This window comes from Myotis yumanensis, unplaced genomic scaffold, assembly GCF_028538775.1.
Source record: "Myotis yumanensis isolate MYYU_CA2020_CCGP unplaced genomic scaffold, mMyoYum1.0.hap1 SCAF_17, whole genome shotgun sequence".
Taxonomy (NCBI): domain Eukaryota; kingdom Metazoa; phylum Chordata; class Mammalia; order Chiroptera; family Vespertilionidae; genus Myotis; species Myotis yumanensis.
Window position 1 is genome coordinate 9,140,264 of NW_027223768.1, and position 22,396 is coordinate 9,162,659.

At 53.1% G+C, this 22,396-nt stretch overlaps 2 protein-coding genes and 1 pseudogene across 5 annotated transcripts in view; 2 read left to right on the plus strand and 1 right to left on the minus strand.

Annotated features, from left to right (window-relative positions):
* SLC22A15 (solute carrier family 22 member 15) overlaps positions 1-6,416 on the plus strand; it is a 58,003-nt gene extending 51,587 nt beyond the window's left edge. The window contains exons 11-12 of one of the 2 annotated variants that reach the window (XM_070395742.1): positions 4,578-4,703; positions 6,276-6,373. In XM_070395742.1, coding sequence (XP_070251843.1) covers positions 4,578-4,703; positions 6,276-6,287 — 138 coding nt within the window. In that variant the 3' untranslated portion in view covers positions 6,288-6,373. Of the gene's footprint in view, positions 1-4,577; positions 4,704-6,243 lie in introns of both variants that reach the window. The other variant, XM_070395743.1, reaches the window with a different exon arrangement.
* Positions 3,126-3,585, minus strand: LOC138996091 (small ribosomal subunit protein eS24 pseudogene; annotated as a pseudogene).
* MAB21L3 (mab-21 like 3) lies at positions 5,365-20,956 on the plus strand. 3 transcript variants are annotated; one of them, XM_070395746.1, is made up of 7 exons: positions 5,365-5,574; positions 6,395-6,482; positions 10,707-10,847; positions 12,237-12,528; positions 14,605-14,789; positions 15,245-15,439; positions 20,199-20,956. In XM_070395746.1, the coding sequence occupies exons 2-7, from the start codon at positions 6,402-6,404 to the stop codon at positions 20,553-20,555; spliced, it is 1,251 nt and encodes a 416-aa protein (XP_070251847.1). In that variant the 5' UTR covers positions 5,365-5,574; positions 6,395-6,401; the 3' UTR covers positions 20,556-20,956. The 3 variants fall into 3 exon arrangements, with proteins under 3 accessions (XP_070251847.1, XP_070251846.1, XP_070251848.1); XM_070395745.1 differs by lacking the exon at positions 5,365-5,574 and adding an exon at positions 5,743-6,180; XM_070395747.1 differs by lacking the exon at positions 5,365-5,574 and having other exon boundaries at positions 6,402-6,482; positions 14,605-14,783.
* The last annotated feature ends 1,440 nt before the right edge of the window (positions 20,957-22,396 follow it).

Sequence of the window (22,396 nt, forward strand, 5' to 3'; positions counted from 1 at the left end):
ACAAGGATACCGGTTAGATGGGATTAGGACTCAAATGGCATTCTTTTCGCTTCATCGCCTCTTTCAAGATCCTGGCTCCAAACACAGTCACACGCTGAAGTACTAGGGTTTAAGAATTTAACAGATGAATCGGGGTGATGGTGGGTGGCATAATATAGTTTATAACAAGAGAGGGCAATAAACTCCACCGCTGAGGGACGGAGGAGCGGGAAGGCCACATGAAACGACCTGCAGCTTACCCGGGACCGTGTAAGGATAGTCAAAAAGAGCTGAAGGGTGGCCAAAAGAACAGAAACGTTTGGGACAATTGAGACCTTGATCCCAGTTTATCTTTCTCCCAGAGCAGCAGGAGAAGGTGACAGCAGCCGTGGGAATGAAACCGCTAATGCTCCTGGGGAAACCCAGGGTTATCTGTCAACACACCAAGTCAGCTGGGACCTGTTGAGCACTGAGAGGCGCAAGACACACTCCCAGACATTAGCGAGCAGAGTCTCATCCAGGCGCAAGTTAGGAACATGTGGGAAGTTCCTAAGCACAGAGAAATGACCCAAGAAGTTGCCAAGGAGTCTTGGAGGCCTCCATGCGTCCAGCACTGGGCCTGGAACTGGGAATTCGTCAGGGAGCCAAGAAGAACTGACCCCTGACCTATGGCGGCTCCTACACTAGAGGGGTGGACAGATCTTGGTCTAAGAGCCACACAAAGAATTTCAAACTGTGATAAGTGCTCTAAACACAAAGGACAGTGGGACAGGATCGAGTGCGACAGAGAACAAACCCACCTCAAAGGAATTCTCAGCAACTGACATGTAAGTGGAGACCTGAAAGATAAGAAAAGGTTAACCAGGCCACGAATCAAAAGGACATTGGTGCAGCAGCGATTACTTTGTGTGCCCAAGCCACTACAGGCCTGTTGACGTAGCTTAAAAATAGATCATGCCACTTTTTTTCTGATTATGTAAATGAGTCATACTTATAAAAAATGTTTTTTACACAGGAAAGTATTAAAAAAATTACCAGTGGGGGGTAAGAGATTAACCAAAGGACTTGTATGCATGCATATAAGCGTAACCAATGGACACAGACAGTAGGGGTGACGGCCTGTGCTCGGGGGTGGGAGTGGGCGGGGAGAGGTCAATGGGGGAAAAAGAAGACATATGTAATACTTTCAACAATAAAGAATTTAAATAAACAAAAAGAAAATAAGGTAAATAAAAACCTACCAGAAGTCTTACTTCCTTGAGGTAACTACTTTGAGAATATATGCTGTTTTATATGGTGAACAGTAGCTTGAAGTCTTTTTGTTTTTTAGTTTCTTCCCATTTTCCCTCTGCCTAGTTCCTCTCTGTCCCCCACTCATGATGCATTTGTACCGTTTCTTTTTTTAATTTTGTAAAATATATATTTTATTGATCTCAGAGAGGAAGGGAGAGGGAGCGAGAGATAGAAACATCAGCAATGAGAAAGAATCATTGATTGGCTGCCTCCTGCACGCCCCACACTTGGGATTGAACCATGACCTCCTGGTTCATAGGTCAACGCTCAACCACTGAGCCACACCGGTTGGGCTCCCAGTGTACTTTCAAATATTTCTGTTAAATGCTTGCCCTTGAAGTTGTGTAGCTACCTTGAAAATATAGACGTATACTGCGAAATGATTTATGAATGTTCTCTTACTGCCGCTGACCTACATATATTTTCGTTTCTTTTTCTGCTTGTATCTTTCCTGTCTCAGCATGATACATCTTAATAAAGGAAACTAACACAGATATATTACTTCACAGTTGGGCTAATAATAATTTCCAGCTTTCAAACGTGTATGTTATAAGACTGACTCTCTTCTTATTATGCAGAATCATGTTGGCAAAACTAGTTAACTAGAGCCCCACTTGCTGGGGTGTTATCAGAGCCCAGCTGACCTGGGGGAAGGGGAATACCCAGCTCTCATACGGTCTAGCCTTCCACGGGGGAGAGGACAGCAGCCAGCTGCAGCCCCTCCGGCCACGCCTTCCCACTTCAGGAGGGAGGGAAAGGAAAACCGAGCAACACTAGTGAGGTTCACAGATCAGAAATGCACTAAAAGACTGATACCTCATCAGGGGACTAAAGATCGCTTCCCCTCCTCTATAGCTCACCCCCCATCACCACAGGCCTGTTTACAGCAATCCTTGCACCCGTGCATTATGTCCAACTATTGGAGAAAACTGCAAGCATATGACAGACAGTAAACCACAATTCGTATCACAATTCGTATCAGGCTTGGCAGGATGTTGGGGTTATCAGATATGAAATTTGAAACCACGATATGATTAAATGCTAAGAGCCCTAGTGGGTGAAGTAGACACGTGCAAGAACAGATGGGCAACATAAGCAGGGAGATGGCAGTCCTAAGAGAGATCCAAACCAAAATGCTGGAGGTAGGAGACATGAGGAATGCCTGGGCTCCTTCGTAGACTGGCTGAGAAAAGAATCTCTGGGCCAGGGGCCATCTCCACAGACACCTCCAGAACTGAAAAGCAAAGAGAACCAAGATCGTAAAACACAGAACAAAATATCTAAGGACTATGGGACAACTACAAAAGGTGTCACACATGTAACGAGAAGACCAGAAGGAGATAAAACAGAGAAAGAAACAGAAGAGGTGTTTGCAACAGTAATGACTGAGAGTTTCCTCGAAATGCGCGATTCCCCCCTCATCCGCGGTTTCACTCTCCGCGGTTTCCGTTACCTGCGGTCAACCTCTGAAAATATTACATGGAAACTTCCAGAGATGAATAATGGATAAGTTTTAAGTTGAGCGCTGTTCTGAGGAGCGTGATGAAATCTGGCGCCATCCCGCGCTGTGCTGCCTGAGAAAGCCATTCCTCATCCCTTTTCCAGTGTCCGTGCTGTATACGTGACCACCTGTCAGTCACTTAGCAGCTGTCTTGCTTATCAGATCGACTGTCAGGGTATCTCAGTGCTTGTGGTCAGGTAACCCTTATTTGACATAATGATGGCCCCAGAGCAAAAGCGTGCTGATGCTAGCAATTCGGATGGGCCAAAGAGAGCGTCCTTTCAAAGAAAACGTGAAAAGGTTCCCAACTTTATTTGTTTGTTTGTTTAAAGTTTATAGTTTATTAATCCTCTCATGAAAAATCTGCACAACCATCACAGGTAAAGTCACTGAAGAATCTTGACTCCTTCTGTAGTTCAATCTCCAGCTCACTCTTTGCCAGCACCAACATCCCCCTGACTTTCTTCATTCTGTTCTTGCGTTCCTTTCTCTGTTTTCTTGAGGTCTTCTTCTTCTCATATAGGCCATGTCTTGCAAGTCTGTGTTTGGGTTCGTTTTTCTTTGCGTAATCCAAGGAGTCATAAATCATGCCAAAGCCAGTGCTCTTGCCACCACCCAAGTGGGTTCTGAATCCAAACACAAGATGACATCAGGTGTGGTCTTATACATTTTGGCTAGTTTTTCCCAAATTTCTGTCTTGGGTCCTGTTGCCTTCCCAGGGTGAAGGACATCAATGACCATTGGCTTCCGCCAAAGTCGTCTGTTGGTCATGAACTTCCTGGTCTGGATAGTTACTGTGTCATTCATGATGAAGGTTGATCTTCAAGCAGCCAGGGAGGAAAAAAGGGGGTTCCCAACTTTATAAAGTGATTCATGCAGCTCAAAATATTTCATCTATAAGAATGTCACGTCAATGTGTAATGCAATCAAATACCGCTATTAACTGAGGGTCAGTTAAGTGTTAGGTGCTCAGCTACTCTGGGGGCACGGAGCACACAGAGTCCCTGTCTCGTTCAAGGCTGGGGGCTCCCTCCAGCCTGGATCCTCGTCTCTGTCTGGGCCTCTGAACTGTCACAGTTGAGTCACCCCAGGATCGAAGGAAAACTTTGAGAGAATAAGGCAGAGTTTGTTGCCTTGGTGCACTTTGCCAAACGTGTGTGTTTAAGAGCGATTTGGATCCAGCCAACCCTTCACCTTCTTGGAATAAATATCTGGGCCGCCAGGTCAGTCGGTAACAGACGCCCCTGCTGGTGGGCCAGGGCGCATGCCTGCCCGGGACTGCACCTCTGGACGGGTCGGGGTTGTGAGCACTTTGTTAAACTGCCTTGAAAACGTAACTTCTTGGTCCTCAGAGCAGAAGCTGAGCCGAGCTGGTTGACCTGTGCCTACTTGTGTTGGTGTGAGTCATGAGAAGTGAGGAGCCATGTATCCCGAGGAAGGAGAGGAATCTGAGTCAACGTGAATCCCTCCCAGTGGCCCAGCGTAGTGCCTTAGGCAGGCTGTTGCTCAATGCATAGTTGTTGACCCAATATCCAATTAACCAGAGATCGGTATCTGCAAAGAAAGTGTGTCTTTTCCACTCGTCAGAGTCCCCCGTGTGTGTGTGTGTGTGTGTGTGTGTGTGTGTGTGAGAGAGAGAGAGAGAGAGAGACACTGCCTGATGTTTGGAACCTTTGCCCGTAAGGAACTGTGTCATGGAGTGAGGAATGGGTTGTGTTTATACAACACCCCTATTTTCCGGGTCTGACATCCAGGCCTGACGGCAGTAAGCCACCTGAGCACCTGCCTCTTTCTTCTTCTCCAGGCTCCTCCGCTGGCCCTGCTGGTGGTTTTCGCTGCTCACATCTGGCAAGTGCCGCTGGCCCCGGCGCCAGAGAAGATCCTCTGTGACCAGCTGCAGCCTGGAGCAATCTCAGTAGGAAAGCCACAGGCACGTAGTAACGAAGTGTGCACATCTGGGGACACGTGTCTGGGGTGACCGCAGAACGAGAGGAAAGGCCCCGCCAGGGGAAAGGGAGTCCAGTTAATGACCAGGACGAAGCAGGAATGAGGACAAAAACAAGAGCTCCTGGGAAAAACAGGAGGGCTTGGGTCCAGTTACAACTAGGGTGGGGCAGGATTCTGAGCTGTGTGAAGCCCCGAGTGAGAGGCTCTGGTCCCCCTGCTGTTGGGAGCACCTGGCCAGTGGTCAGAGAAGCTGAGATCCCCAGAGCTGATGGCAGGAGGAGACAGAGTGACAAATGGGAGGACATGGAAACTTGAGGCAGTGCCGAGGGTGGCTTTCCCCGTGCCTGTCAGAGACAGGTTCGCAGAGGGACCTGTGGGAAGCAGCTGGGCTGCACCCTGGGATGAGGGAGTGGGGAGTGGGTGGAGCACGGAGCACCTGGGGGCTCTGTGGTGGCTTTGCTGCCCCAGGGCAGGGCAGGGCAGGGCAGACACTGTGAGATATGCAAATTCTGAGGCTCCCGGAAGGCGGAGTTGCTGGGCAGCCGGCCTGCTGAGCACTGGGAGGGGCACTCAGTGGGTTTGGACACCCTCGGTCTGAGCCTGAGCAGGGCTCCTGGCGCGCTGTTTCCTTAGCAGACCTCATGTTTACGCTTCGGGGAGAGCAGATCAGACCATTGTGGGGTTTGTTTCTGTCAGGCGGGGGATTTACTGCCTGAGCTACTTCCCAGCGCGGCCTTGCTGGCCAGGCCAGGCATGATTGCTTCCTCCCCTCTCCAGGGGCCTGTTTACACTGACTTCACTTTGACTGCCAGCTCTCAAGTGGGAAGAGGGAGGTTTTAGTGAAAGGTCAGCAGGTGAGCAGAGGGTCCCTGTCCTGCCATTGGTGGGTGTGCGTACGTGTGCCTGTGTGTGGGCCTGTGTGCGTGTGTGTGCATGTGCCTGCGTGTGTGCCTGTGCATGTGCCTGCGTGTGCCTGTGTGTGTGCCTGTGCGTGCCTGCGTGTGCCTGTGTGTGGGCCTGTGTGCGTGTGTGTGCGTGTGCCTGCGTGTGTGCCTGTGTGTGTGCCTGTGCGTGCCTGCGTGTGTGCCTGTGCGTGTGCCTGTGCGTGTGTGCACTTTTCTATATGCAAATCGTGCCCTGATCTGGTTGACAAGACCTAATCGCTTGTTTGTGGGCACAATTATGGGTGCCAGGCTGGTTGTTGGGCAGTTTCCTGTTTTGTTTATTGTAAAGAAGGAAAATAATCCGGGTTTTCTGGGTGGAGGGCACGAGATATTTACTGTCAACAGGAGAAGGAGGAGGGGATATAAGATACTGAGCCCCGGGGGGCACCTGTTGTAGGACCGGAGCGTGAGGGGTGGAGACGCCAGCTGAGGGCATTCTGCCCCGTATTGGACGGGAAGGACAACTTGGAACACTGCACTTCGGCCAAAGCACAGCGCTAAGTGGAATAAAATTAGGTTGGGCTCCAATTCTATTTCATCAACTCTCCTTTTTAAATGATTTTTTAAATCGTCCCAAAGATAACAGATGGATGCTCCCTGTTTGGAAATAGGAGCTTAAGTGAAGAATCGAGAAGGCCAGTCTCTGGTCCACGCGCACGTCCCCAGAGAATCTAGCGGAGAGGCTGACGCTGTTGGGAGGAGCCGCTCACAGCGCTGTCCTCCCCTCAAGCAACAGGATGGAGCCTCCACTCGGGACTCAGCAGGGAGCCATGCAACCCCTGGTCGTGGACAACTTCGAAGCCTGCCTGCTGGATAAGGTGAGGACGGGTACCCATCTCTCCCACACACCCCTCCTCACCCCTCCTCACCCTGCAGGGGGCTGTCTGCCACTCCTGCCCCACCAGAACTTTTCTGAGAAGGTCTCAGGCTCCAGCTTCCCCCCACGCCCCACCAGGGGAGAAAGCCTCTCTGCTCCCCACTTTTCTGCCCCATAGACACCCATCAAACTCAGCTGAGTCTACTTTCTCAACGCAATGTCCCGGGCACCGCAGGACAAACCATGTTTGCCTTCCTGTGGACTCCTCTCATATTATTAGTGAACACATTTATCTGACAATCAATTGTACATGGACTCCTGAGGCTGTTCTTGTTATTATCTTGGGGTGGTAACGTCAATGTTATATTGTTTTATTGTTGCTCAGTTTCTGGGGCGAAGAAGAGAGTCTTGGATATTTTTATTCCCCTTGGAATTCACACGCTATCTTTGCACATATGTGGCCAGAATTATGTTCAGGGCTCATTGAAGACAATGCAGGAATAGTGTGAAAGGTGCTGGCAGGTTGAGGCCCGTACAGTGTCTCACTTAACCTAACCAACAGCTGTGGGGTGCATGCCCACCCCCCGTGTTTACAGAGGAGGGAACGGAGGCTCGTGTGGGTTAAGTAACTGGTCCGAAGTCACACAGCTGGGCAGAGGATGCTGAGGTTTCAGTCTACTCTTTTTCTAGCCCGAAGCCGCATTTCTTCTGCTAAACCCCTCTGTACGCATCTCCATAAACACAGTGGGCACTGCTTTGTGCAGAATACTGTGCCTAAAACACAGGTCTGGGATGGGTCTGCTACGAGAGAGAGACTCTGTGCTCCGGGTTGAGCCCACAACCTGGGCCTGTGCCCTCACGAGGAATCGAACCATGACCTCCTGGTTCCTGGGTCGATGCTCAACCACTGAGCCACACCGGCCGGCATTTAGAAACACACAAACCGGTTCTTGGATTTAAATGCAATTCCAGAATTAAAAGTCTGACTTCCTGTTGTCGGGAAGGAAGGTCTCAGCGTTTTCCCCAGCGGCACTGATCATGGGTGACATCTGCACGGGCCACATGCTCGGGGTGTGACCACGCCTGTGTGACATTTCGTTCCTGGCACACTATTCAGTGCCATCTCCGTGCCTCTCTCTCAAGGAAGCATTTGCCATGCAAGTGGGTCAGCATGTTGTTATAGGGAACAATCTTGACGTCCAAATAATTTATATTTGAAACGGTAAAAGTTGTCCACAAAATTGAGCTATTAATAGTAGCAGGTGATGTGTGGGACAGCAATGGGCCTGACACTGGTTCGGGGGAGAGGGACGTAGCCCGGGATGGGGACGAGTACATAGAGCTGCCTGGAGAGAGGGACGCCAACCATGGATGGCGCCCTTAAGGGATGGATGGGTGCTCTCATGGCTGCTTGTGCATACACTGCGCTTAGCGAGAGTGACTGAATCTGCATGCTGACAAGGGTAGCGTAACTTACCCACGGCCAGGGCACTGGGAGGGCTGGCTTAGCCTCGGTGCTCACAACACTCTGAGAACGTTACTGTGAGATGCGATTCCCAACCACTCTGACCACAGTTCTATAGTCAGCTCTTGTGTTACTTTTCCCTGCTGTTCCTGGTCAGACTTCTGGTCATCCGATGTCCCCTCACCTACTAACCCGGCTTTGTCCATTCTCTGACCAGAGTGCGAAGCATGGCCCGCCGCTGAAACCCTCCCGTGCTCTCTCAGCCACCTGCAGATCTTGCCCAGCAAACCCCAGGCTTAGCCCCTCAACTGTTAGCTTTGTGCTGAGAGCATCTTACAGTGGGGCCCACTGGTATCCCACAGCCGCGTGGGCCCACCCACGGACTCATGAGCCCACCCACAGACTCATAGGCCCACCCACAGACTCATGAGCCCACCCACGGACTCATAGGCCCACCCACCACTGTCTTGGTCTCTGCCTGGCAATCTCACACATATGCCCAGGCAGCCCCTCGTTCCTTAGAGAAGCTATTCCCAAAGTCTGTCACCCGCAGCCCCTCCCTCCCACCTCTTTCCTCCCTCTCAGCCCATTGCCTGGACTCCTGCTCAGAAAGAAAACAGTCATCAGACAGGAAGTCTCGGATTCCCGCATTCCCTGCCCTCTCCTCTGTGGTTTCACCCATCTTTCCTTCCTCCTGGCACCGGCGGATTCCTCACCGCGTTTCTGCATTTGCCCAGCTCTTCCTGGCTGGGAAACCCTTACTGGTGGCTCTCCCCTTCCCACCCCCTTCTCCACCAGCTCTCCTCAGTCAGCGTTTAAACGTGCTTGAACCTGCGTGTCATTTTGAAAATACCTGTCAGTGTCCTTGTTTGTTTTTCCTTCCCTAGCCAACTTCCTGGAGGAGTTGCTTACCTCTGTCTTCACTTGCTTGTCTCCCATTCCCTTTTTAAAAAAAAAAAATTTATTGATCTCAGAGAGTAAGGGAGAGGGAGAGAGAGATGGAAACATCAATATGAGAGAAAATCATCGATCAGCTCACCCCCTACTGGGAAGAGAGCCCTCAACCTGGGCCCGTGCCCTTGACTGGGAATCGAACCGTGACCTCCTGGTTCATGGGTCGACACTCAACCACGGAGCCATGCCTCTATTTCAGAAAAAACTTACAGACTTCCCATCCAAAAATTATTTGGATTTTTCTGTCCCTCCTGGAGTTGACTAAAAATTCCATTGTGTTTCCCACAAACATCTATTTCCCTAAACCTTGCATATCTCTAAAGGCATGTATTTTTGGTGTTCAGTTTTCTGGGGGTATTTCCCAGTTTTGGGAGACTTGCTGTGCAGAGTCAGCAGGTCCAGGAGGGGGGAGTTCCGAGGAGAAGGGAGCCGTGGTTTATGGACATGGCGGGAAGCAGTCGCTGGACATTAAACTGTTAAATCTCCACACGTGCTAACCCGTTTCATAGTCACCAACCTGGACAGCAGGTGCCATAGCCCCCTAACGTCATCGTCTCCCCACAGTTCACAGCTCCCGCGTGACGGTCTGGCCCCGCCGTCCTTTCCCGGCCTCCAGCCCCAGGGGCACCCTTGCTGGCTCCCCGGCTTTGCCAGGTGTGCTCTTGCTTTGGGGGCCAGGAATGTGCTTTCCCCAGCTGTCAGCAGGGCCCACTCAAACGTCACCTCCTTAGAGATGACTTCCCTGGCCACCCGATTCCAAAATAGTAGCCTTTTTATTCTCTAAACCAGCCGTGGGCAAACTACGGCCCGTTTGAAATGAATAAAACTAAAAAAAAAAAAAGACCGTACCCTTTTATGTAATGATGTTTACTTCGAATTTATATTAGTTCACACAAACACTCCATCCATGCTTTTGTTCCGGCCCTCCGGTCCAGTTTAAGAACCCATTGTGGCCCTCGAGTCAAAAAGTTTGCCCACCCCTGGTCTAGACCCTCATCCCATGTGACTTTTCTTCATGGGACTTACCCTACCTGATATCACATTGTACACACACACACACACACACACACACTAAGTGTGTGTACACACATACAGGGGGACATGAGTAGGTTTACAGTTGTAAACAGAGTTTATCCTTGTATTATCATTTATTAATTATTGTATTATTTTTCCACATGAACAACTGTACACCTACTTTTGCCCCACCCTATATGTATATATACACGTGTGTATATGTGTGTACATATATACCTAGGTCCTGTATTTTCAACTGGAGGGCAAGTATCCCTGTCTTGTTCGCTGTTGTCTTGTTCCCTGTGTGCCAGCATGTGAAAATGGGCACCGACCACACGGCAGGGGACATCTGTGACCTCCCAAGTCTGTGAACTCACACTTGAACGCATGCTTCTATTTTATTTTTTTTAAAATTGATTTCAGAGAGGAAGGAAGAGGGAGAGAGAGAAAGAGAGAAACATCTATGATGAGAGAGAATCATTGATCAGCTGCCTCCTGCAAACCTCACACTGGGGATGGAGCCCGCAACCGGGCATGCGCCCTGATCAGGAATCGAACTGTGACCTCCTGGTTCACAGGTTGATGCTCAACCATTGAGCCACGCCAGCCGGACGAATGGGTGCTTCTATTTTAGAAGTGAACTCTCAGGCACTGAGGCACCATCAGACCTGAAGCCCCTCTCCCGGAGCCCTGCTCCTGTGGTCACCCCACTGTGTCCTGTCCTGTCACTTCCTTATGCCAGTGCCCGGGGCAGCCCTGGAAATAACCCCTGTGCTGCTTCCCGCCCCCCAGGTGGACCAGAGGCGCCGGTGTGTGTCCCAGATGGTGGAGGAGGTGCAGAAGGTCATCTACCACCTGACCACTGAAATCAGCAACCAGGACATCCGCTTCCAAGCCATCCCGTACTCCCTGATATACAACGGGAACATCACGGTGAGCAGCCTCCCTCGCCTCTGGGCGCCCACCCGGGGCTCTGGGGAGCCGCACGTGACAGGCGCTGACACCACTGAGAATACTAGCAGTACTGCCTGTTTCCTCTGGGACTGGGTTTTTACCACTTACACACTCATGTGAGCGCCCACATTCCAACTTCCAGCTGATGGAGACTGAGATGAGGAAGTCACAGGGCGAGGTCAGTCCTATGGGGCACGGAAGCCAGAAGGCACCCTGGGGCCCTGAGCCAGGCCTGTGCCACTCTTACAGTAACCATAGATTGAGGGCTGGGCAGAGGGAATTGTCAAGAAAATGGCTGAAAGTATTCTGTGGGTTGCAGGTGGGGAGGAAGGCAGTGGGAGAGGTGGCCTTTAGAAACTGGGGTTCCAAGCCGCCTCGGAACCCGTCCCTGCCGAGGAGCCCCCAGAGCTGTAAGCCGCCAGGGTACCAGCCCGCGCACGTTCATGCACCACTGTGGAGTGGGCGAAGCCGTCCTCACAGAACGATCTCACCTGCAGACAATCTCACTGAGCAGACACGAGGGTTCTCTCCCTTTCAGGGACAGGCGAAGTGAGGCTCTGGATTATTCTGGATCCCCGTGCCCCTTGATCTCGATTTTTCTTACGGCACACAAGAGCCCCTTCCATTTGTGTTAAAGTTATCTGTATTCACGCCCCTCTCTCCCACCAGACTACGTCCCTTGTTTGTAGGGGTCATGTGTGTTGATGGCTCCGTTCCCAGCCCCCAGCAGGGTGCAGCCTGCGGTAGACACTCAACTTCTGTTGAATGAATGAGCAAAAGAATTAGAATTTGAGCACATGATGTACTGGTGCGTACACTTCAAGGTCGGTGGGCATGGGGACCACCCATAAGATTCTGAGACTTGTTGCATTTTGAAACAGTAAGATCCTGGGAAATTCACCCCAGGATGCAAATGATAAAACTAGATTAGATCCTGGAATGGCAGCACATCTCCGCCCCCCTCTCCCACCCACTTCCACTGCCTCCTAAATTAGACAAAAGTAGAACCGTGACTAGGAATAGAAGCACAACATTACTTTTCCTAGAACTACATCCTGGGAAATGTCTTTCTGGGAGAAAACTCCTCCCCATAAACATGAGGTGCCCTGCAAAGCCCAGGTTTCCTTCATGCCTCTTCCTTGCGGACTCACGAAGCCAAGGGCTCGGTGACTTCATGTGCTACTCGAGGCATCACCTGGGGTCAGTGGCAGGACAGGATGGGCCCTCTTGCAATAGGCAGGTGCCGTTCCCGTCCACCTCGTCACATTGCTGAGGGCTGAGTGGTTAAGGGAGCTGCCTAGCTCAGCAGGTGGCTCCAGGGCATGCCTGTGACCTCACACTCGTGCTCTCTCTCCTCTCGGACCCCAGGTGTTGTCTCCCAGCCAGTTCCTCGTCACAGTCCCAGTGAGAGGCCTGTCTGGGTACCGGGAGGCCAGGGAGCAGCGCTGGCGGTACTACACGCTGCAGGGCGCCAGGCTCACCTGCCCCCAGCGGAGCCCCGAGGGCCTGCAGCAGTGGCTGGAGGTGCAGCAGTTCATGAAGAACCTGTGGCAGTGGCACAAGGCAGACGTGAGCATCGAGGGGGACATTGTGCCCGGCAAGGTGCTGCAGGTGTTCCGGAAACTGGTGGAAAACGCCATCGAAACCTGTCACCTGTCAGGTGAGAGGACCGAGAAAAGTGGGGTCTGCTTTTTAAAAGGTAATTTGTGATCTGCTTACTTGGCAATTCAGTAATTCCAGTTCTAGAGAGAGATTCCTACAGATACACAAAGACATATGTACGAGGATCCCCACGGTCATAGGCTGTGTGATAGTGGGGAGCTAGAAAGGGTCCGAAAAAGGAACACTGACCGAGTAAATCCTGCTGCCTCGCCTCGGGGACTGTGCAGCCTTCAGAAAAGGGGAGGTGCCTGTGCTCGCACACAGGGGTGAGAACAAGTAAGTGGAGAACCAGAGAGCTGAGCAACACCTGTTCCATCTGCACAGGAAGGAATGGGGGTCCGTGCACATTTCCTTGTCTAGACAGAAGGATTCTGGAAGGTTTCATGATGGAAATAGCCCATGTTGAATGGACTGTGACCATGGGGAGAATGCTCCCATGGATTATTTAATTTAATATGCATAGCACCCCTAGAGAGTAAGAATTATTTTTCTACCTGTTTATAGATAAAAAATGAGTTGTAGAGAGATTAAGTGCCATGTGGGTGAGCGGAGCTGGGCGCGGGCCAGGCAGGCGGGTCCGGCAGTTGCTGGCCTGCTCGCTTTGCCATGCTGTCCGCAGGCAGAGTGGGTATGAGGGAGCCACATCCAGCCGGTTGCGGAGAAGCCGTCAGTAAATCATGCTGAAGTGGCGGGTGCCCTTATGTTCCTGTCTGGGTGGCTCTGAGAAGGGACAATAGGCTCCTCCTCCCACCCCAGCAGGGAAAGACTGTTCCCTGTGGAGCAGCCAACACAGGCAGGGAGGGAGCTTCTGTTCCCTTCTCTGGGCAAAGAGCAAAGTACCAGCTCCCCACCCAGGGGCCTGGCCTTCTCTCATGAAGTCAGACAAAAAGCCTGCATCCAGCCAGCCTGGCTCAGTGGTTGAGTGGCAACCTATGGACCAGGAGGTCAGGGTTCGATTCCCGGTCAGGGCACATGCCCTGGTTGTGGGCTCGATCCCCAGTGTGGGGCATGCAGAGGCAGCCAGTCAGTGGTTCTCTTTCATCATTGATGTTTCTGTTTCTCTCTCCCTCTCCCTTCCTCTCTGAAATCAATCAAAATATATTAAAAAACAACAACAACCTGCATCCTTTGAAAGAAGTGGGGACAGATCAGAAATGGATTCTAGCCTCTGAGCTGGGAAACTTGACCAAGTGTGTTTCTCTCTCTCCGCCTGGTTGGAAGTGACGGCGTGTGGGCTTCCTCTGCTCTTGGACTCTCTCTTTTTTTAAAAAAAAAAAAAATATTTTTATTGATTTGAGAGAGAGAGAGAAAGAAACATCAATGATGAGAGAATCATTGATAGGCTGCCTCCTGCACACCCGCCCACGCTGGGTATCGAGCCGGCAACCCGAGCATGTGCCCTGACTGGGAATCGAACCGTGACCTCCAGGTTCAGAAGTTGATGCTCAACCCCTGAGCCACATCCGCTGGGCGGCTCACTGAACTCTCGAAGCCAGTGACTGGGCAGCAGGTTATGATTGCGAGGCCTTAGGATGGTAATGCAGCCAGGGGCGGGGCTGGTGTGATGCTGGTGAGAACAGATACCCCCAGGAGCCTGTGACTTGGACAAGAGACAGTTAAACCGAACGCCACCACAGGCCGATGAATTAGCGAGGGGCGAGGCTGTCTCAGACAAGGTCGGTGTCTGGTCTGAGTGGAATGAGGGGGATGTGGAAGAATGGTCGGATTTCATCTTACAGCAGCAAATGCTCTACCTTTTGTTTGTATTCGGCGGCGTCTCTTTCAGTTGAGCCTCCTGAAAAGAATCCATTAATTTCAAAGAAAAGGTACCATAACAGCCTTGGGGGAGGGAGGAGAAAGATACAAGAAAAACCCAACCATGCGATTTTCCTAGCAAGGCTTCTGTCGATATTTACCCGGCTCATTGTCTAGTTTTGCTATAAACCGCGCCCCCCTGGGTGCACTATTGACACCGTGGAAATGGCCCGGCTGCCTGCGGGCGCTGGTCAGAGTCGCTGCTCCCAGACTCTCTCTGTGAATGCTTTTACTGAGCCCGTCCGTCATTTCCCACCAGGAAAGGTCAGCGTGCTCACCACCGGCATCACAGTCCATGTTGCCATGGAAACATCCGAAGGGCAGGTGGAGATCGAGCTGGCCCCGGAAGTGGAGATCCCCACCGTCTGGTCCAAGAGAGCCCCGTGGCCTCGGTGTCTGTCACGCTGGCCCTCCTCCGACAGGGCGAAGTGCGTCAAGGTACCGGTGAGCAGGCCCCCAGCCCTCACAGCCGCCAACCGCGGCATCGCGGCCTGCCAGCCAGCTTCCCAAAGAAAACAGGTTCCCCCAGACCCGCGGTTCTCCGGTGGGGACCCCACGCCGGGGAGCAGCACCTGAGGACCTGTTAGACATGCAGGTTCCCGCGCCCCCTCTGATCTCCGGAACGAGGCTGGGTGGGCAGGCCCCGCCCTCCGGGTTTTAACAAGCCGCCAGGTGATTCTGGTGCAGGTTCCCGTCGGAGAACCCCTCCCAGAGGAAGGAACGCAGCCTCTGCCATTAACTGCCCACGTGCGAGGGGCGGGCCCCGAGGCTCCCCCTGTGTCCTCGAGGGTGCTCGCCTGCCCCGGGGCTGGCCCCCAGACCAGTGGATGCTGCGGGATGGCTTTCTCCTCTGGCCAGCATCCTCCTTCTCACGGTCCCGCGTTCTCCTCTTCCTCCAGTCGTTTGGGTTCTCCCTGTTGGCCCGTTGGCATTATCACTGGCAGCTGAGCTTCCTGCAGGCCGAGCGGGTGCTGCTGGAGCACCTGGACGAGGACGGGGGCTGCCGCCGGTGGTGCTTCCAGGCCCTGCGGCAGATGAAGGAGGACGTCTGGTGTCCAGGGCGGAGGCCTGTGATCACGTCCCACCACCTGCAGGTGAGTGTGCGGCCGGGGCGACCGGGGTGGGTCCCCTCGGCATCTGGTAGGGCCTGGCCTGGCCACACGGACTGGGCCTGTGTGTGTGTGTGTGTGTGTGTGTGTGTGTGATGCATGTGATGCATTCAGATGGGTGTCCAGGGTCCCCACTTGCCGTACCACAAAGGATCACTCATGGAGAGAGAGAAACCAGCTGTAAGTGTGCCCACAACTCCCCCACTCATGGAGAGAGAGAAACCAGCTGTAAGTGTGCCCACAACTCCCCTGGCCAGGGTACCATTTCCTCCACCTCTCCCTCCCTTCCCCCCTCCCCCTCCTTCCATTTTCTTTCTTTGTGCCTTTCCTTTTTGCCCTCTGTCTCTATCTCTCTCTCCTCCTTTTATTTCACTCAACAAACCACCACAAGTGCCCCCTGTGCGCCAGAAACCCCGCTGAGCCTGAGGACTGAATTGCAACACGTGGCCTCTGCACGCGAGAGGTCTTCAATCTGGGGAAATCGTGCGAGCTGCTCAAACCTCAGAGAAAGCCCCGTTTTCCTCGTGTCCTGACTCAGTCCCCACTCAGACCAGGTGCAGCCACTCACGCACACACGCTCCGTGCTGAGGAGGAAACCTGGGAGTGATCAGGTTAGACCAGGACCGGAACTTCCGGGTTCCAGCATCGGGCACGGTTTCCCGTCATCCTGCCAGCACCTGCCTCCCCTCCCCCCAAACCCAACATTGCACCTTCACACTCACCTTCACTCACTCACTCACTCACTCACTCAGCAAATGTGCGTTGAGATGACTACAAGCCAGACACCTGCCGCACCTGGAGGTACCTGGGGAGCAAACACAGACATGTGCTGCTCTCGGCTCCCGGGCGAGCAGGGGAGACGGGCGTTGATCAGGCAGCTCTGCAGGTGGAATCACGTGATGCAGGGAGCACCAGGGAGAGGAAGAATGCTGCTCCGGGAACCAGGGCGCCCCTCCTGGAGAGTGGCCTTTGATTACCCTCTTCCACTCTTTCCCAAATTTCCGACCGCACACGGAGAACTGGACGCCCAGGTCGCACCGTGTGCAGCTCGCTTGGGCCGGGAGGTGTGCGACTCTGATGGGCCACACAGCCCCAGCCCAGCTAGTCCTGCTGGGAGCTCAGGCTTCTCCCTGAGCCCGACCCGGGAGCACAGGTCTGTGGTGTCTTCCTTGCAGGCTCCTACCCGGGCCTCCTCTCCCTCAATGGACAACGATACCATGTTGGTCTTATTCACTCCTGAGCCCCTGTCTCGCCCAGTGCTGTGCACCCAGCAGTTGCTTGGTAGATATTGGTTGGCAGAGTGCATGAGTGATTCCACATCTTGTTCGGCTTCCCCACACCCCCTCCCAAAACCACTGGCCTTTGCTCCGCCTTCTTATCTTTTCTGATGATCTGTCCTCCTCGGTCTGGCCGAGAGTCTCTTGATGTCTGGGACCTTTATCTCGAGTGTCTACGTTCTTAACATGTACTCAGGCACATGCCCCTGAAAGCACACACCTGTGCTGGGGGAGGGGCGCGCGCTGCCTGTGGCCTGACCTCTCTTGCTCGTCTTTCTCCACTGGGAAGAGGTAGAGCTGAGATGCAAACTCGAGCCTGTCTCAGAGCAAAACCTCATCATCTTGACCCCAATGGCATTGCTCCACAATTAAGATGGATAGAGACACTTTAAGTGGCATAAATAGTTAAGGCAAGATTGACAAGGGCGCCGTGACTGCTCTCAAAACTGCATCCCACCCAGGGATCACTTTCATCCCAGCAGCCTCTAATCATCCAGAGCAGCGGTTCTCAACCTGTGGGCCGCGACCCCTTTGGGGATCAAACGACCCTTTCACAGGGGTCGCCTAAGACCATCTGAAAACACATATATAATTACATATTGTTTTTGTGATTAACCACTATGGTTCTCAACCTTCCTGATGCCGTGGCGACCCTTGAATACAGTTCCTCATGTTGTGGTGACCCCCAACCATAAAATTATTTTCGTTGCTACTTCATAACTGTAATTTTGCTACTGTTATGAATCGTAATGTAAATATCTGATATGCAGGATGTATTTTCATTGTTACAAATTGAACATAATTAAAGCATAGTGATTAATCACAAAAACAATCTGTAATTATATATGTGTTTTCCGACCCCTGTGAAAGGGTCGTTCGACCCCCAGGTTGGCGACCCACAGGTTGAGAACCGCTGATCTAGAGTCTTTAGGGCAACTCCTTCAAGGGTTTCTGCTTCTGCCCTCCCTTCCTACCCACAGAGCACAGCAACACTGCGTGCGCTCAGGAAGGGGGTTTAAAAGGGAGTCAGGTGTTGGAAGGATGGGATGAGAGGAGCAGCTGCCTTTCCCCCCAGTCTGCCCCCTTGGTCAGCGGGCAATGCGATGGCCGCGGCTGGTGACGGTGTGGGTTGTCCCCGAGGAGGGCTCGAGCGTGCAGGACCATTGCAGGGCGTCCGGCTGGGAAACGTGGAAGAGATTGTGCAAAAGAGCCCATCACACTCACCTCACCAGAAGCCTGGCCCTCCCCCAAAGGGTCCTCCCCTCTGCCCCCAACAGGCTCTCCCCCAAAGCGTGAAGCAAGAGCTTACCTTTCACTGGCTTGTTTATTCCTAAAACCCACTCAGAGGCACGGGGCCTCGAGTATCATGGGCTCACTCACCTCGATTTGCCTGGGGAGATGAAAGGTTAACAACAGGAGAGGAACGAGCCCCTGTCTTTCGTATCCAGGTTATCTTGACCAGCATGAAATGACCTCCAACTCGTTTGCGCCAAACAATTTAATCTAAGTCAAAATGTAGTCAGTATCTTGCCGTGACCATAAAACCGTTCTTTTACTTTTTAGTCTAGACTGAATTTTTAAACATACCCAACATCCAAACCGTCCCATTAGTGAATTCACTATTTCACTCAGTCAGCATTTCCTGCGTGCCTCCTGTGCGGGCCAGGCCCCCTGAGGGGGGCTGGTGACACAACTGTGACTAAAAGCAGGTATAGTCCTCTGTCTCAGGGAGGTCACTGCCCAGTAGGGTCCCCATGGCGCGTAGGAACATGAGGACTACTGGGTTCACTGCTGCTTATGAGAAATAAGTGACAAAGAGGGCGTTTAATGCGTGTCAAAGGGCAATTTGTTGTGATGAATGAGTTTCCTGGGAAAAGGGAGGGCAGGTAGGTGTGCTCCAAGCTGAAGTAGAAAGTAGGGTGTGAAAGGCCCTGAGGGAGAAGAGAGCATGAAACGAGGCCAGTGTTGCCCGACGGTGTGGCTCAGTGGTTGAGCATCCTCCTAGGAACCAGGAAGTCAGGGTTCGATTCCCAGTGGGGAGTGTGCAGGAGGCAGCCAATCAATGATTCTCTCTCATCATTGATGTTTCTCTCTCTCTCCCTCTCCTCCCCTCTCTGAAGTCAATACAAATATATTTTAAAAAAAGAACTGAGGGCAGTGAGGCTAGAAGGAGAAGCTCAGGAGCATGCAGGGCCAGACGAGGCTGGAAAGGCAGGTTGGACCAAACCTTGTGAGCCAGACCATGTAAAGGTTTATATATTTAGCTGAAGCAATGGGAAGACTTGGAGGTCCTCATATTTCAAAAAGACCACGTTGGCTTCCATGTGGCTGGCGACAGGTGGGAAGGCAGTTGCGCAGGTCTGGGCGCGATGTGCCGAAGAGGACGGCCGCACCGCAGATGAGATACGTGGGTGGATTTGAGACCTACGTCGGCAGCGGGATCGGCAGGACTTGTCTGGGGTTGGCGAGGGCGGGGGTGACCCCAGGTCAGTGACTTGCATGACTGGCTGGATGAGCAGCTCTGGAGGCAGGCCAGGTAGGGGGAAGGCCGTGAGCTCAGCTGGGACATGTTGAAAGATGACTTTCAGATTTTCAAGAAATACCAGGTAAAGAAGTCAGTGGAGCAGTCTGGGCTGGAGAGAGAATTGGGAGTCACCTGTGTCTCGTGGAAATGAAAGCCACTGTGGTGGAAGGAAGATCGAGTAGGAGGGCCTGGAGCTGGGGAACGCCATGCTTAGGGAGGAGAAGCCTGCCGAGGAGTAGCTGTGGTGCTGGGAGAAACCCGAGGTGTGGTGGCTGGAAGCCACGTGAGGAATAACCCCAGGGGAGGGTGTGGAGGAGAGAATCTGCCGGCTGGTCGGGTGAAGCGTGGGCTGGAAGGGGCTTGTGGGGTTCGGGCTTGTGGGGTTCAGCCGTGTGCAGGTGACTGGGCCTGGAGGAGAGCAGCTTGTGGGGACTGATGGTGGGAGAGTCCAGCCGGAGGGACTGAGGCAGGGAATGGTGCAGAGGAAATGAAGACAAAGACGGGACGATTGGAGAAACCTGGATCTACAGGGGAGAGTTAGGGCAGGAGGAGAGGTGGGATTGGCGGGAGCAGGAGATTCGTTTCAAAGCCAGCGAGGAAGCGGGAGATCCGTCACATACAGTTTCCGGAAGGAGAGGGATTCGGCCAGCTGGGAGGAGCAGAGGGCAATCGAGGAGGATGCTGAAGTCTGGGCCCGAGGGTTTCCGTTTTCCCTGCAAGGCAGAGGCAGAGGGGCGGGGAGAGCTGTGATCACTGGACGTGTTAGTGGGGAGCGAAGGCGTGAACGGAGAGGCGTCGGAGACAGGCAAGGCTGGGAACCCGCTGAGGTTGGGGATCCGGAATTCGCGGCAGAACCAGATGGCCCCAGGGTCACGTGAGCTCAGGGTCCCCGAGGATGCCCTCCTCAGGGGCCCACTCGTCTGACCCCCTCCTCCCTCCGCAGACAGTGCTCTTCTGGACTTGCGAGAAGTATCCCCACGCCAAGGACTGGCGGGTCTTCAGCAAAGGGCTCCTGCGCCTGGCGAGGAAGCTGCACAAGTGCGTGCGCCAGCGCTTCCTGAAGCACTTCTTCGTGCGCAGCGGCAACCTCCTCCAGCACGCCGCCTCCGCCGAGCTGGACGCCGTGGCCCAGAAGCTGGCCCTCTTCCTGAAGGACCCCGGGTCCTCCTGCGGGCTCCTGACCTTCCGCTCCGGCTCCAACTCTGTGGATGGGTGCAGGCAGGTGCCAGGTTCCTGCTCAGGAGAACAGCGCCGGGTGGCGAAGGGAGTCATGCCGACCAGTAGCACCTCAGAGGCCTGACCAGGCCTCCCTGGGCCATGCAAGACCTGGCCCTCGCCATTGCTAGCTACCTCTCTCGGGGACAGCTCTCATCCAGCTGCCCCGAGCAAACTGATGACAGTTCTGTGTCTGTTTCCCTTGCTCAGATGCGGATGGTTCGACGGGGAGGATGGGGACAGAGCCCCTGGAAGCCAGGCATCAGCCTGCTGCCCAGCCCCGGTCCCCAAGCCCGCCGGCCACGGGTTCATTGTTTCCATTTGTGAAATGGGACTGTGACTGCGCCTCCCTGAGGGCGGGGCCGAGAGCCCGCGGACTGTGCGGTGCCCTTCGAGGAGAAGGCATCGGATCAGCACTCTGTGCTGCTGCTGGTTTATGGCCGGCGTTCGCACCCCGGATGAGTACCTGACCGCTGATTAAATGATTGCGTCTGTTGCATTGGCCTGCGCGTGTTTCCCGCCAGCTCTCCTGTGGTTCCGTCTGTCTCGCTGGTGGTCACCCGGCAGAGAAAGAGAGGTGTCGATGACAGGTGTCAGTCAGAGGTGAAAGGGCAGGTCTCTCTGCCTCCTTGATCCCAGCCACTGGCCTCTCCTTGCGTCCCACGCCGTGGGTCAGGGATGGGACTGCCTTGTGTTGATGAAGGAACTCGGTACGGTGATCTGCATGGAATGGCTCGGGTGCAGCTCACCTCTCAGCACCTCCCTTTGCTCTCGTCATTCACTCCCTCATTCAATGATACATATATGCTCCTTAGGCGTGGGGAATGCGGCAAAAGAGCAAGATGGACCAGGCTCACCCGATGGGTGATGCCTAGTGGTGGAGACAGGAAATGAACAGTGAGATCAATAAACAAGTTATTATAAATTAGAGCGAGTGCCCCGGAGGAAATAAACAGAAAACTGAAATAGAGCCACAGAGAGAGCCAGAAGGATAAAGATGCAGACACTGACGGGGAAGGAGAGGGAGCGAGTGCAGGCGTGGAGGGGCCGCAGGGTCCGATCCCCTGGCCTGGGGACGCCGGTAAGGAATTTGTGTTTTGTTGTAAAGTCGAAGGCGAGGCATTTGGCCTCTCCTGGCATCGTGATGCGATTTGCATTTTAAGTTCCTTTTCTAGCATCTGCATAGAGAGGGTGCGGGGCTCGCCCTGGCGTCGGGCACGGAGGGCTCTCCAGCCCCACATTTTGAATCTCACTGAGATCCCGAGGCCACACACCCTGTGCAGCACGTCGGCCGGGAGTTCTAGTTCCTGGTGAGGCCAGTGGTTTCTCCTGGCATTTATGTGCTGCTTCTCAGGTCAAGGGAGCCCTTTATTACTTAGAACATTTTCCCCAAATATATAACAGTGACATTCCTATAAGCATGAACTGCTGCCTTTTTAAAAAGGAAAGTCACATTTGAAAAGGAAAACAATTATTTTTACAAAAATACTGTAACCAAATGGTGGGGTCCCTGGGCCATCACATGGGAAACCATGGTTTCAGAATGATGGAGGGAGATCTTTCGAAGCATAAGTTAATAATTCTGACAACACGAACCGACGAGCAGACCAGTGTTTTGCTAAATCATCCAGACTTGCATTCAAATTCTCCTATTCTTAGATCTTGGGAAACATTTTTGAGAAGGTAGCAGACAGATATAGCAAGTTTTTAAAATGTTAATGATGAAAACAGCTGAAGCAAGTTTCGAAACAGCTCTGCAGTCTCACAGAACGCAAAAGGTGTAAGTCGCCTGTACCACTGATTCAAGTGTGTGCGGGTGTTTGGAGAGGGTGGGCCTGGCACACTGCGCCGGCTGCTTCCGGTAGATTCTCCCCACCTTTCCCTGTGGATCTGGTTTCTGGAGGAAGGAGGGCTGTCGGCAGATTC